The 15,473-nt window shown below is 40.9% G+C and overlaps 1 protein-coding gene and 1 long non-coding RNA gene across 2 annotated transcripts; both read right to left on the reverse strand.

Moving 5' to 3' along the window:
• Positions 1–4,461: 4,461 nt before the first annotated feature.
• LOC118479898 lies at positions 4,462–4,978 on the reverse strand. Its single transcript, XR_004861372.1, has 2 exons — positions 4,889–4,978; positions 4,462–4,814 (listed from the first exon to the last, which is right to left on the reverse strand). It is a non-coding gene; the product is annotated as an uncharacterized LOC118479898 (long non-coding RNA).
• Positions 4,979–4,983: 5 nt separating this feature from the next.
• LOC118479562 lies at positions 4,984–5,762 on the reverse strand. Its single transcript, XM_035974141.1, has 2 exons — positions 5,087–5,762; positions 4,984–4,997 (listed from the first exon to the last, which is right to left on the reverse strand). Exons 1-2 carry the CDS (start codon positions 5,760–5,762, stop codon positions 4,984–4,986), a joined length of 690 nt encoding a protein of 229 aa, XP_035830034.1.
• Positions 5,763–15,473: the final 9,711 nt, after the last annotated feature.

The following is a 15,473-nucleotide window of genomic DNA, read 5'->3' on the forward strand; positions in this document are numbered from 1 at the left end:
GATGTGAACCCACCCAAAACTACGTAGTTTTGATGGAAACCAATTAAATCACTTTATTTTTATGTCGGTACTTTATAATCCTAATCTTCGTTCTCAATTCTGATAGCAGCAAGCTAGGTTCAATATTCTCCAACATCATTCTCCAAATCCATTGCTGGGCAGGCTTCCTCTCCATTAATTAGTTAATCCCGATCCCTTTCTCCATCGAGTGGTTGTATGAAAATATATTCGTTTTTTATTTCTTTGTTAGGGCATTAATTACCTAAAGTATGTGTAGAGAGGAGTCACTGATTGCCGGATTTAGTTCAAGCCAGAGGTACTTTCTGACAAGAAACCCACTAATTTTTATTCAAAGATTTTAATAAAAAGGGCAAAACGAGATTACAATTTACGATGAGCGAGTATAACAAATCAGATGTTCATCAAAGGGATAATCTTTTGTTTATACAAGTGTTTATACAAGGGTTATGCAATTCTTTTTGTTGATACAAAGCTCATCTTAATTAATATCTTCGGTTATACAATAGGTAATAATTTCCATCTTTTTTCTTTCCTTTCCATGTTGTTGTATGGCAGTTAATTGTATGAGCCGTAACTCTCATTTTGTTTAGTAAATGTTGGGGAAATTTCAGAAACCGGACGATCAGAGAGGCGTGTAATCACTCTCAGATCAAATTATTTCGGTGGTTCACCCGAATAATTCAATCGGATACAACTCTGATTTTGAGAAATTGAACTAGTGTATGTTGTTTGTGTGAATTGATGAACCAGAAAATTGTGATCAAAAACTGAATACGAAATTGGGTTTTGGGGTGTAACTGCCCAATGGCAGTTAACTCTAGTTTTAGGACAAAACTGCCATTTAACTGCCATTGTTTCAAACATTTCGAAAATGTGGCAAAATTCAGAAAATAAAATTTTCTGACACATTTTTATTAAAGCAATTTAACTCTAGTTTTAGCTCGATCCCAGCCAGGGGCTCTGCCCCTTGAACCCCGCCAGGGGCTGCCGCCCCTTGGACCCTGCTCCCGGGGGCGCTGCCCCCTTGGAACCCCCGTAGAGTACGGGCTCCGCTCGTACACTTCGAATAATAATAACTCAAACAAATGTGCACTCCTGCACCTCCTAACTTGCTTGATGTGTATTATTATTCGCTTTGATCACCAAGTCAATCCTCGATTACACTAAAATATCTAACATTCCTCCCCCATTTTAGCGTAATCCTTGATTAACTTAAACAAATTCACTACAAATCAAACTTATGCATAAATGAAATATCGCGACGACTGAATTTCACATTAGTATATTACACATTCCAAATATTCGAATATAGGGGTGTCGCTAAGGATTGAACCCTTTCTATTCAGTGAATACATGAAGATAATATACACACAAGTTTACATGCTCTAATGTTCTTTCTTGACACTATTTTTACTAGCCTGTGTCCCATCCTTCAATGAACGTATCAAAGCCAAGTCCTAGCTTCTTGAAGCGGCTAAACTTCATGCTCATATAGGTAGCTCTTTATTCTTGCACCTGCATATGCAATTTTTCAAAGAACTATTAAGAAGAAAACCTTCAACCTCCTTTAACTTGCAGGTCTGAACACATACCTTGGGATGGTGCTACTAATGTGTTCCAATTTCTAGATGTTAAGCTTTCCACATTGAATTCAGCACCTAACGTCATATTAGGTGGGAATTGGGTATCTTAACACGAGAAATCTCAGGTGGACTTTAATCCCATCCCTGCAGCCGCCTTGTGCACAAGATCTCTACATAACTCTTTAGTTAAGTGGTCAGCTAAATTCTGTTGAGTTCTCACAAACTCCACCGATATCACCCCATGCATGATGAGCTCACGAATCATGCTGTCTAACACCTAAGTGTCTAGACTTCCCATTATACACTTGGCCATAGGCCTTAGCCAAGGTAGCAGCACTATCGCATCTAATAGATATTGGTGATATAGGTTTAGACCACAATGGAATTTCATAAATCAAGTTTCTTAGCCACTCAGCTTCTTTGCCAGCTGCGGCTAATGCTACGAACTCAGATTCCATTGTCGAATCAGTAATGCAAGTCTGTTTCTTAGATGCCCAGGATATGGCACCTCCTCCAAGCAGAAAAGTCCATCCACTCGTGGAAGAATGATCTTCCTTGTTTTTAATCCATCTTGCATCCGAATAACCTTCTAAAACCGAAGGAAATCCAGTATAGGTCAAACCATATTTCATGGTTCCTTTCAAGTACCTAAATACTCGATTCATTGCTTGCCAATGACTTGCACCTGGATTGCTAGTATACCTACTAAGCTTTCCAACAGCATAAGCTATATCCGGTCTAGTGCTAATCATGGCATACATGAGGGATCCAATGGCCCTTGAATATTCAAGTTGGCTTACAGCTACACCTTCATTAGGTGAGAGCTTAAAAGCAGGATCCATTGGAGTGCTAACCGGAGAACTATCATGAAAATTGAACTTTTTCAATATCTTCTCAATATAATGAGATTGAGAGATAGATATGTCATTGTTCTCCTGTTTGATCCTTATACCAAGGATCACTTCCGCCTTCCCCAAGTCTTTCATATCAAAACAAGATGACAAAAATTTCTTTGTTTTATCAATTTGATCCTGGTCAGTACCGAAGATCAACATGTCATCTACATATAGACAAATTATGACTCCTTTTCTAGAATCATCAAATTTGCTATATACACACTTGTCTGCTTGGTTTAATACAAAACCATTAGACAAAACCACTTCATCAAACTTTTGATGCCACTGTTTTGGTGCTTGCTTTAAGCCATATAATGATTTAACTAGCTTACACACCTTATGCTCATTGCCAGGCATAACAAAACCTCTGGTTGTTTCATATATATCTCCTCATCCAAATCACCATTCAGGAAAGCGGTTTTCACATCCATTTGGTGAATTACAAGATTGTGTATTGCAGCCAAGGCAACCAACAATCTAATAGTGGATATTCTTGCTACAGGAGCATATGTATCAAAGTAGTCAATTCCTTCCTTTTGTCTAAAGCCTTGGATAGCCAATCGGGCTTTAAACTTTTCAATTGAACCATCTACTTTCATCTTCTTCTTGAAGATCCATTTACAACCAAGTGGTTTACATCCAGGGGGTATATCAGACAGTTTCCAAGTGTTATTCTGCATAATAGAGTCCATCTCATCATTTATAGCTTCTTTCCAGAAAGCTACATCTCGAGATGCCATGGCTTCACTATAGGTTTTAGGATCTTCCTCAATATTGAAGCAATATTGATATTGAATTTTAATTTCATCTCTAGATCCTTCAACCAAATATAGCTGAAAATCACCACCAAATGATTTAGCTTTTCTTGCTCTACCACTCCTCCTAAGTTCCGGAGGAGTATCAATCACTTGATCAGCCACGTGAGAGTTACTAGAGCTTGGAACCATGTCTTTAGGCCTAGGCATTGAAGAGAATCTATTCTCATCATACTCTGCAATTCTTGCCTCAATAACCGTATGCACTGACACGTAGTCATTTGGTTTTATAACATAGAACCTGTGAGCAAATGAATGCTCCGCATACCCAATGAAAATGCAGTCAATACCTCTTTCCCCTATGTTCCTTATTTTAGGATTAGTGAGCCTCACCACGGCTCTACAACCCCAAACTCTCAGCTTATGCAGCTCAGGTGGTTTTTTATACCAAAGCTCAAAAGGGGTGTTCTTGTTCCTTTTATTTGGAACCCTATTTAGCAAATAGCAAGTTGTCAACATAGCCCCACCCCAAAGCCCTCACTTAGGCCCGAATAGGACAACATGGTATTAACCATTTCCTTTAAAGTCATATTTTTCCTTTCCGCCACACCATTTTGTTCCGGTGTGTAAGGAGCTGTGGTATGGTGTATTATTCCAGTAGATTGGAAATACACCGGATCAAAATACTCACCACCTCTGTCCGTATGTAGGGTTTTGATCAACCCACTCCGATGAAGCTCTACTTCTTGATTATAAATCTTAAACTTTTCAAGAGCTTCATCCTTAGCATGCAACAAATAAACGTAACAAAATCTAGTAGCATCATCTATAAATGTTACTACATATTTTTTATTACCTAGAGATGGTGTAGCATGAAAATCACATAGATCACTATGTATCAAATCTAACACTTTAGTTTCCTTATGAACATGTTGCATGAAAAGCTTTTTGGTTATCTTATTCAACTTGCAAACATGGCATTTATCATTGTTTATGTTAATGGGCGGAATTAAGCTCATTTTAGACATTTCTTTAACTCTTTTATAATGTACATGTCCTAGTCTAGCATGCCATAATTCCGATTCAGTCAAGTTGTTTCTACTACTAGTTGAAGCTATGCAGTTTGCATTACTGGTTGAAGGTAGATCATTAACATTACTAGTTGAAGCAACACAAACAGATTCATTCATAAACGAAACATCAACATTCAACATAAACATACCATTACATAGATAACCGAAACCAACAAAGGTACCATGTCTTGACAAGATATACTTGTCACTTTCCAATACTTGTTTGTACCCACAATTATTCAACACAATGCCACTTAACAGATTCTTTCGAATTCCGGGCACATACAAAACATTGTTCAAAAGTAAACATTTTCCAGAAGTAAAAACAAGATTCACAGTTCCTATTCCCTTGATTGGTTCAGTTGCAACGTTCCCCATCTTTATGATAGACCCGTCTTCGATTGGTTGAAAGTCTTTAAACCAACGAAGATCCTTGCATACATGACTTGTTGCACCCGAATCAACCCACCAAGCAATGTCATCATCCTGCACATAAAATGCCTCGGAAATTAGTGACACATAATTCTGAACCGAATTATTAAATTGTACTAAATTCTGACCTTGCTTGCCCGGGTCCTTGGACCCGCTAGAACCAGCCTCTTGCTTGTCCTTTGAACCAGACTTCTTGTTTATCTTCATCATCTTACAGTCCTTCTTAAAGTGACCAACCTTACCACATTTCCAGCAAGGGTAATTCGGCTTTTTTTTTGAACCCGAATTGTTGTTTCCTTGAAACTTGCGTTTCCCTTTGAACTTACTGCCTTTGGACGATTCACTCGTTTCAACCATGTTCACAGAACTTGATCCAGCCCATTTCTTATCATCATTGACCAACACATTTTCCTGTGCTCTCAAGCCTTCTTCAATTCTGAAGTGGCTTCCAAGTTCAACCAAAGTTAACTCTCCTTTCTGATGTTTCAGATTATGTTTAACATCTCTCCAGGAAGGAGGTAACTTGTCAATGATACTCGAAACAGAGATGGATTCATCCATCTTCATATCATGTTGGGCAAACTGCCCCAGAATTCGTAGCAATTCATGATATTGTTTAATCACAGGCCGTTCATCAACCATTCTGTAATTATTGAAATTACTGACAAGAAACTTCTTACTAGAAGAATCTTCTGCCATGTATTTGGCTTCCAACGTGTCCCACAGTAACTTTGCAGTTTCAACATTTTGATAAACATCAAATAAGGGATCAGACATACCGTTCAGGATGTGGCCAAGACAAATATAATTGTCGTTCTCCCACTTCGACCTCTTCCTGATTTGCTCCAGATTTCCCTCCTCCTGTATCTCCGGGATTGGAGTAGTCAACACGTACACAACCTTCAACGAAGTCAGAAGAAAATGCATCTTCTTCTGCCATCTTTGGAAGTCCACCCATTCGAACTTCTCCAGTTTGTTCTCCTTGATTATCATATCCTTCATCGATCCGCTTGCCGTCTTCACAGAAATTAATTTGATCTTTGTTGGGGAAATTTCAGAAACCGGACGATCAGAGAGGCGTGTAATCACTCTCAGGTCAAATTATTTCGGTGGTTCACCCGAATAATTCAATCGGATACAACTCTGATTTTGAGAAATTGAACTAGTGTATGTTGTTTGTGTGAATTGATGAACCAGAAAATTGTGATAAAAAACTGAATACGAAATTGGGTTTTGGGGTGTAACTGCCCAATGGCAGTTAACTCTAGTTTTAGGACAAAACTACCATTTAACTGCCATTGTTTCAAACATTTCGAAAACGTGGCAAAATTCAGAAAATAAAATTTTCTGACACATTTTATTAAAGCAATTTAACTCTAGTTTTAGCTCGACCCCAGCCAGGGGCTCTGCCCCTTGGACCCTGCCAGGGGCTGCCGCCCCTTGGACCCTGCTCCCGGGGGCGCTGCCCCCTTGGAACCCCCGTAGAGTACGGGCTCCGCCCGTACACTTCGAATAATAATAACTCAAACAAGCCTCCATCCTGAAGACTCTAGCATTGTTCTTCTTGGCCTCTTCCGGCTTCTTGGCATATTTAGGGCAGTTGCTTTTAATGTGCCCCTTCTCATTGCAGTTATAGCAGGTTGCATCTTTTATCTTCTTGCAGTCCACGGTCTTGTGTTCCTTGGACTTGCACAACCCGCAAGCATATGACTTCGACTGAGTCTGCGAGTTTGATTCAAGCCTACACTTTCCAAAGTGATGTCTCTTGCAAGTCTTGCACTTGAGCTTCTCACCAGACTGTTGCCCATCCTTCCTTGACTCCGACCCCCTCTTGTTATCACCGCTTCCACGGTGTTTCTTGCTCGACCTCCGTGAAGTTTCATCTTCACGCTTTCTCTTTTCAGCTTCTTTGTTCCTTAGCGATCTTTGTCGGACCGCATCCAGAGTAAGGGACAAAGATATATCGGCTACAGATCGAAAGGTCGCTGGCCGAGAGGCCTTCACGCTTGCCTTTATTTCGGGGGCTAACCCACCGATGAAACGACCGATTCTCTTTGGCTCCGGGGTTACCAGATATGGAACCAACCGGGACATCGTGTTGAAGCTCATTAGGTAAGCTTGGCAGTCAAGGTTTGTCATCACCAATGATAGAAAATCGGATTCTATCTTTTCCACCTCATGTTGAGGGCAGTAATTCTCCTTAATGAGAGAAACGAATTCCTCCCATGTCATGCTGTACAGAACAGCCTTTCCCGAGGCCTGAACCAACGACCTCCACCAAGCCAGGGCCTCGCCCTTGAATGATTGAGACACAAACTTTACCACGTCTCTTTCTGCACAGCCGCTGATGTCCACCACGGTGTCCATCTCGTCAAGCCACGTCATACAATCGACCGCTCCTTTCTCCCCAGTGAAGTCCCGAGGTTTGCATGATACAAAGTACTTGTAGGTGCAGCCTCTGGCGCGAGATGCGTCAGTATATACTCTTTCTTGACGGACATTGTTTTCATTGGACGAATGATTATCATCGTCCTTTTTAGGCTTGGACAGCGGTTTGCTGTGAGTTTTGGTGTGGGTTTTTGGCTTTGAGTGTGGTTTGGATATGGTTCGGCTCCGAGATTCAGTATATTCCTCATATTGTCGATCCAGAGCTGCCTTGACAGCGTTATCGACAAGAGCTTTCAACTCTGCGCCCGTCAGATGAACTTGGGCGTTATCATATTCGTCTTCCGTCGAGTGGCTATTTTCTCCACTAGGATCAGCCATGGTAACTTGAATCTGTTACAGAAGATAACGAAAATTTTATTTAGGAGTTTATTATGGAATTGTCTTTTATGGCAATTCATTAACCATGGTAACAAAGACCATATCTGGTTAATTTGTTACTCACTTTTATTTAGGATTTGAATATAACTTATCCTAATTACAAATAATATTGTTATTGGCACAAAAGCCTAGTCACGAGGACGTTTTTATAATATTAGCCGAGATTACAGAGAATCAAGGTATGAAGGTTTGAACCGTAGTCCTTTTATCCTTTCTGACAGGGAGTCATAGACCACCACTGTCTTTTGTCTTATATGGCCCATAGGCACTACATCACTAAATGGATGCTTAATAATTCGGCCCGTAGGCACTACATCACTAATGGATGTTTAATGAATGACCATCTTTATTGATAATTTAACCCATGATTTATTATATCATTAATTTGGGCTTTGAAATCCTTAGAAGGATTCTTATATAAGAATGGCGTGTGCGATTTTAACGAATCACATCTGCCATGAACGTTAACATGATTACAGAGGTTAACTGGAATTCTGAATCTTTTAATCAGGTCTTACCATCTTGGCCGGGTCTAAAAAGACACCTGGCTAGGTTTCACTCTTAAGATTCTTTACTTAGGCAGATTTAAATTTAAAAGGAATGATTTTGATTTATTTCATATATAGTAATAACAACAATGAAATCTATAACATAACATTCCATAAACTTCAAATACGATTACACGCTGCCCTAAACGGGACTTTATAATTAAATAACTACCTACGCAGAGGTTTGTAGAAAAACAAGTCCACGCAGGGACCAACACAAGATAGATGTCCGCACAGGGACTATAAAGATAAGTCCACGTAGGGACTGAAATACGATAAATGTCCACGCAGGGACTAAATTGCAAATACAATATCACATAAGGAGACTAATGGTCTCGCTTCTTCCTTCCCTTCATAGGTTTGCAAGGCCTTTGAGAAATCCATGATTACTCTTTCGTTCTTGTTCGAAGTCTCGTTCCACACGGTTTAAACGGTGGAGTATTTCTTCTTGCTCCGGTGGAGAAAAACGTGGTTGCTGCGACGGTTGCGGAACCGAAGGTCTAGAGGGTATCGGATACCCATGAGCTGAGTAATCTGCTCTCCAAGAGGTTCCATGGAGGGCATTATAATTTGCCGTGATCACATATGGATCGGCATCATAGTTATAGTTGTAGTGCGTATGAGTTGGCTGCTCAAACGGATTGTACGCCGTGGAAGTGGCGGAGGTGGTGCAACTGGTGCAGAATTCACCTCTGCAGGGTGACCAGAAGGTTCCCCTAATTGTGGTTCTTCTTCAGGTACTGACGGAAAGTGACTCGCACTCGAGTGGCGAGGGGTGCTGAAATGGAATTCTCCTCCTCGGGTAGACATCCGTGCTCCTGATCTTCTACGCCTTGGCGGATCTGGAATTACTGGTTGAACCGGTGGCGGTGGTGGTGGCGTAACGGCCACAAACCGCGAATCCTCAGAAGGATCCTGTTGTTGCTGTTGATCATGAGGCGAGTAATGTTGTGAAGGTGTAAAGTACCAATTACATTGGTCAAACCTCGCCTGGTAGCTATCAGGACCTTGATAGGGCGTTCCATGGAAGGATGACCCATCCGAGATCTCGATTGGATGATTGGGAGTACCCCGTGCCGGCTCGACGGGATCTGTATCCTCGTCCATATCCACTGCAATATCTTCAGAAAAGTGATCCTCTGGTCCTAGAGGGTTATACCCTATTGGCTCTTGGACGTAATCCGCCGGGTTAAACTGTCCAATGAAGAAAGGTGAAGGATCGCCATAAGATCGGTGCGAAGCAGATCGCTGTAGAGGTAAAAAGTATGGTTGAGGGTTATTGGGATTATTTTCCGAATCTGGTCCAAATGAATGGCGGTATGAGGGTGTTGAGCTATGCGAGGTAGAATGTCTCGCAGGTTCAAAAAGGTTTCTTCGTCTCTGTGGTTCTTCACTCCTTGTACTGGAAGGAGCTCGTGTGTTCGAAGGTCCAGCTTCGTGATCATTGTGAGTAATGATCGTTCCTCTGCCTCTTCCTCCTCTTCCTCGTCTGATTGCAGGTGGCATATTCCTGCTTTCAAAACTTTAAATAACAATAAACAATAAAAAGACAAACTTGGAATAACAATTCGAATTTGTCCTATGTTCTTGTCTAGACTCAAGTATGTGCAATTGTGTAACTTAGATTAAACACAAAGGCTAGTGTTTAATTCACTCAGTGTTGGCTCTGATACCAACCTGTCACACCCCGATTTCCACGTGTCTCACCGGTGGGCCCGGTGGGGGATTACCGTGACGTAGTTGGCAACATTATAGTCAAACCACACAATATATGAATGCACAGCGGAAGCATAAAGATAATATATTTCAACATTAAGTGTAATGTCAATGTATCACCATTGTTGAAATAATAATCCACAGGGGATCAATAAAAATAACAAAAAGTATTGTTCAACAGACTTCAGGCATCTTAAGCTTGCGATACTTCTAATGATGCTAAGGAGAAATCCCAGCCAATTACGCCTAGTACCTGCATTTAGTCTTTTTGGGGAAAATACGTCAGTTTACACTGGTAAATACATTCAACTGACACTTTTGTAAAAATGTTTAATAAAATTGGTTTAAATGCTCAAGGCACAAACTCTTTATAACTTGGGATAATTTATAATCAAATCTTGTAAAGAATTACATGTTACTATGCGTTCGGTCGCCCGAGTCGTGTCGGGTTAAAGTTTAATAGACACACCACATAGTGTAAAACCGTGGCAGGTAACCAACGGCTACACTTTTATAGTTATAGACATAATGTCGGGTGTACGCCTACACTGGGATGTCAAGGTCGTGGCCATTCATAAATGCTGCCAAGGATATCCGGGACATGGTCATTAAGCCCCCAAAGGCGTTAAGCCAACAAAACAAGTTTTTAAACGGGTCACATTGATAATACCCAACTATTAATGAGTTGGGGTCAATTGCCCGACCAAGCGGTATTTTAGATACCGTAACCCAAGCCCGTATAACGAAAAATAAGTTAAAAGTATTTACCTTTGCAAGTATAATCCTTAATTGAATAAATCACAGATAGCTTTTACTGGTCTCCTATTCTGAAACGAAGGTTTTAAAATAACCTATTAGAATCCTAACGGGTCATTATATTTGTCGTAGCTAAGACCGGTCGGTTTCAAAGGATAGTTACGGTTTAATCGCGTGAAAGGCGAAAACCGTGAATGGAGTGTGATTTTGACCCAACAAGTTTGCAGACTTGTTTTATATGGGTATAATAATCATACTCTGGATTTTGGGGTCAAAACAATATGGTTTGACCCGTTTCGGCTAATTTATGTAAACTAGTTACATAAGCCGAACCGTGCGCGCAAAAGGCGCAACGGGTAACCGTAAGAGTCCTACACTGTTTTCCTAAGTCAACATGCTTTAAAGAGGTTGTGGTATCAGTATGATACCTTCCATAATGCCCGTAACGAGTTTAAGTTGATATTATGCCCCGTAGGGGTATTTCGGTCTTTTTAAAGATTATAAAAGAGGTTTTAGAGTTCTACAGGAAATCTGAGTTTCCCGAACAGTTTATAAAGTCTAAAATACTTTATTTATTAATAAAAATCAGTAGCAACTGGAATCGGGTCAAAAGACCTTGTAGAACTCAAGTTATGGCCGAAAAGGGTATATTCGGTATTTACCGAACCGTTGCCATAACCGCAGGTTATGAGCAGGTTAAAAATGATTAAAAATCTTTAAAAATCCCAAAATATTATTTTACATCAGTGAGCAACAGGTTTGGTGTCGAAATCCGGGTTTAGATAGGCGTTATGCTAATTGCGCTATTTAATTACTAAAGTTTCGCAATTTGCGCTATTCAGCATAACTCATATTCTGGACCTCGGATTGACGTGAAATTTTAGGGACATGCTTAGAAATCAGTAACCAAGGTTACGATCCTTTCACATGTTCGAAATTCTCGTTTTAATTTAAAAAGGGCGTTACGGTCAACTTTTAAGCATTTAACGGAAATGTGTAAAAGGCTCGGACAAACAACGAACCGGTCACAGAGGGTTATACCATCATGTAACCTGGTCCTAAGAGAGTCCTAAGGCATATCTAAATCAAACTTTAACGGGTCAGAACTGAAGTCAATGCAAAAGTCAAACTTTTGCGACTTTCGGCTCCGCACCGGGTCTAAACAGAAAATGGTCGGATCAAACAAGCTTAGACTAGTTAATATACTTATTATCATGTTTTATGAGTGTTTAAACAGGTTGCATATCGTCTACATTACAGATTATGTGTAAAATCGCAAAATAGCTTTCTGTTGACTTTTTCTAAGCATGTTTGACTCGTCATTTGAACTAGTTAGCGTGGTGATCAGGGGGAACCCTTTTAAGGGTTTATTACCCACATAAATACCAACTTATAACTACTTTCAATTCGAGATATGACTGAGCCATTGAGGACTAATCTCGAAGTCAAACCGTAATTACGACGGTTTGATTTTTAGCTACATAACTAAGCAAAAACTAAACCACAAAGGATTGAACGACTAACAGAAGTTCAATGCAGATAGGAGAAGACTTGAGAGTGTTCTTGAGCTCCAGATGTGATCAAGAAGGTGTGAGGAACATTGTTGCAACATTATGGCCTTTTATAGGCAATGAGGATCACTAAGATCATCACACAAGGGTCTACAAGGCTCCCTTGATGATCAACAACTGTCCCTCAGTGCTAAAATATGATTAGGGGTCGCCCGTATCTCTGGAAGATCTTGGCATTAATGTTTTACCGCTTAAAACAGCCAACAGCCAACTTTCTGTCGCTGGGCGTCGCTTACGGACCGTATGGCATGGGCCTTGCGGTCCGTAAGCCTGTGGCGGAAACACTTTTACCCCTTCACCCCCTTACGGTCCGTAAGGCATGACCCTTACAGTCCGTAAGCGATCATCAGTGGCAAAAAAATTAACCTTTCATGATTTGAATGGTCAACTTGAAATTAATAATTTTGATGGATTGCCTTTAACCCATACTTGCCCAGATGTCTACCCCATTATGCAATATGGGTTTGTAAGAAGGATGGGCTCATGGCTAGTTATTTATCTTGCATTATTTTCTTAAGACCCAAATTAATCAACTTGGATATTTTTTATTATTATTAATGACCCGATTAAGATTAGGTGCTTATAAATTTGCTTGGGGTCTCGGGATTTATAGTGTCGAAGTCGCTCAGAGGTATAAAATTAACATGTCGACATATTCGAAAATCCTACCGCATATCTTAATTAAATCCGGGTTTATATTATTTTTGTCGTATTTGACACGTGTTATTTATTTATTGAACACAAAATTCCGAGGTGTTAGATCCTCACCCCCTTAAAATAAATCTCGACCCGAGATTTACTGAAATAAATAAGGGTATTTTTCTTTCATCGTGGCTTCAACCTCCCACGTGAATTCGGGACCTCTACGGGCATCCCACTTGAGCTTAACAATCGGTACATGCTTCCTTCGAAGCTTCTTTACCTGTCGATCTTCAATCGACAAAGGTTTTTCCACGAATTTCAAGCTCTCATCTATATGCACATCTGTATGTGGTATTACCAGTGATTCATCAGCGAAGCACTTCTTGAGATTGCAGATGTGGAACACATTGTGAATTCCATTGAGCTCTTCAGGTAAGTTTAACTTATAGGCAACAGACCCGACCCGTTCGATAACCTCGAAAGGTCCTATGTATCTCGGGCTTAGTTTGCCTTTTTCTTACCTAAACGCATCACCCCCTTCCAGGGTGATACTTTAAGTAACACTTTTTCACCTACTTCGAAGTGAAAATCTTTACGCTTTGGATCTGCGTAACTTTTCTACCTATCTCGGGCAGCTTTGAGACGGTCTCAAATCTGGACAATCTTGTCTGTCGTCTCGAAGACTATCTCTGGTCCTGATAACTGGACATCTCCAACTTCCGCCCAACAAACAGGCGATCTACACTTTCTACCGTATAATGCCTCGAAAGGCGCAGCCTTAATGCTGGTATGGTAGCTATTGTTGTAGGAGAATTTGATTAGTGGTAGGTTCTTATCCCAACTACCACCCAAATCGATAGCACATGCACGTAGCATGTCTTCCAACGTTTGAATAGTACGCTCACTCTGACCGTCTGTCTGAGGATGGTAAGCCGTACTAAAATTCAAACATGTGCCCAAAGATTGCTGGAAGCTTTTCCAGAAATGCGACGTGTATCTAGTATCCCGATCAGAGATAATAGACACAGGTATGCCATGCAAGGCTACAATCTTATCAACGTATAACTGGGCTAACATATCGGAGCTATAAGTCTCCTTAATGGGTAAGAAATGCGCTGATTTAGTCAGCCTATCAACGATAACCCATATTGTGTCATTTCCTTTCCTTGTCTTGGGTAACTTGGTAATAAAATCCATAGTTACACATTCCCACTTCCATTCGGGAAGTTCGGGCTGTTGTAGCAAGCCAGATGGCTTTTGATGCTCAGCCTTGACTTGCGCACAAGTTAAGCATTTTGCTACATAAGCGGCTACAGACTTTTTCAAGCCTATCCACCAATAATTTGCCTTTAGATCCTGATACATCTTATCAGCTCCTGGGTGAACAGAATACTTGGAACTATGGGCTTCCTGGAGGATAACATCTCATAGTCCTCCATAAATCGGAACCCATATTCGTCCATTCAAACGTAAAATTCTGTCCTTGCTAAGAGTTAACTGCTCCTCAGTTACTCCTAGCTTCTCTTTAGGATAGTTAGCTTCCAACACAGCTTCTCGCTGTGCAGCTAACAACCTTTCAATCAAATTATTCCTGACTTCAATGCTCTTAGCATTGATTCGAATGGGTTTCGCCCTTTCCTTTCTAATCAGGGCATCAGCGACTACATTCGCTTTGCCGGGATGATATCTGATTTCACAATCATAATCATTTAAAGTCTCCATCCAACGGCGTTGCCTCATGTTTAGCTCCTTCTGATTAAACAGATGTTGAAGGCTCTTGTGATCCGAATAGATCACAAACTTGATACCATACAGGTAATGCCTCCACAGTTTTAGTGCGAACACAACGACACCTAGCTCCAAGTCATGGGTGGTGTAATTCTTTTCGTGCACCTTTAACTGTCTCGAAGCATAGGCAATAACCTTGCCTTTCTGCATGAGCACACATCCCATGCCCGTGTGTGATGCGTCGCAGTAAACTACGAACTCTTCGGTACCTTCAGGTAATGTCAGCACAGGAGCGTTGCTCAGCTTTTGCTTCAGAATATCAAAGGACTCTTGCTGCTTAAGGCCCCAAACAAATTTTATCTTCTTCTTGGTCAGGGAAGTTAAGGGCGCAGCAATCCTTGAAAAATTTTCAATGAATCGCCTGTAGTATCCTGCTAATCCCAGGAAACTACGAATCTCAGTAGGCGTCTTTGGCTCTTGCCAATTCACGACAGCCTCTACTTTAGCGGGACCACCTGGATACCACGCTCGCTGACAACGTGTCCTAGAAATTGGACTGCTCGTAGCCAGAATTCGCACTTGGAGAATTTGGCATAGAGTTTCTCATGATGTAGAAGCTTGAGAATACAGCGAAGGTGTTTCTCATGGTCAGCTCGGTTCTTCGAGTATATAAGAATGTCGTCGATGAAAACGATGACGAATTTGTCTAAGTACGGCTTGCAGACGCGATTCATGAGATCCATGAACGCAGCCGGTGCATTAGTGAGCCCAAAAGGCATCACTAGGAACTCGTAGTGACCGTAACGAGTCCTAAATGCGGTTTTATGCACGTCTTCATCTCTGACTATCAGTTGATGGTAGCCTGACCTCAAGTCAATCTTCGAAAAATAACTTGCCCCTTGTAACTGATCGAACAAATCGTCGAT

The sequence above is a fragment of the Helianthus annuus genome, chromosome 6, assembly GCF_002127325.2.
Source record: "Helianthus annuus cultivar XRQ/B chromosome 6, HanXRQr2.0-SUNRISE, whole genome shotgun sequence".
NCBI lineage: Eukaryota > Viridiplantae > Streptophyta > Magnoliopsida > Asterales > Asteraceae > Helianthus > Helianthus annuus.

Excerpts from the sequence above, each read along its gene's own strand:
- LOC118479562 (XM_035974141.1), bottom strand. The coding sequence starts at position 5,762 with ATGAAGGATATGATAATCAAGGAGAACAAACTGGAGAAGTTCGAATGG.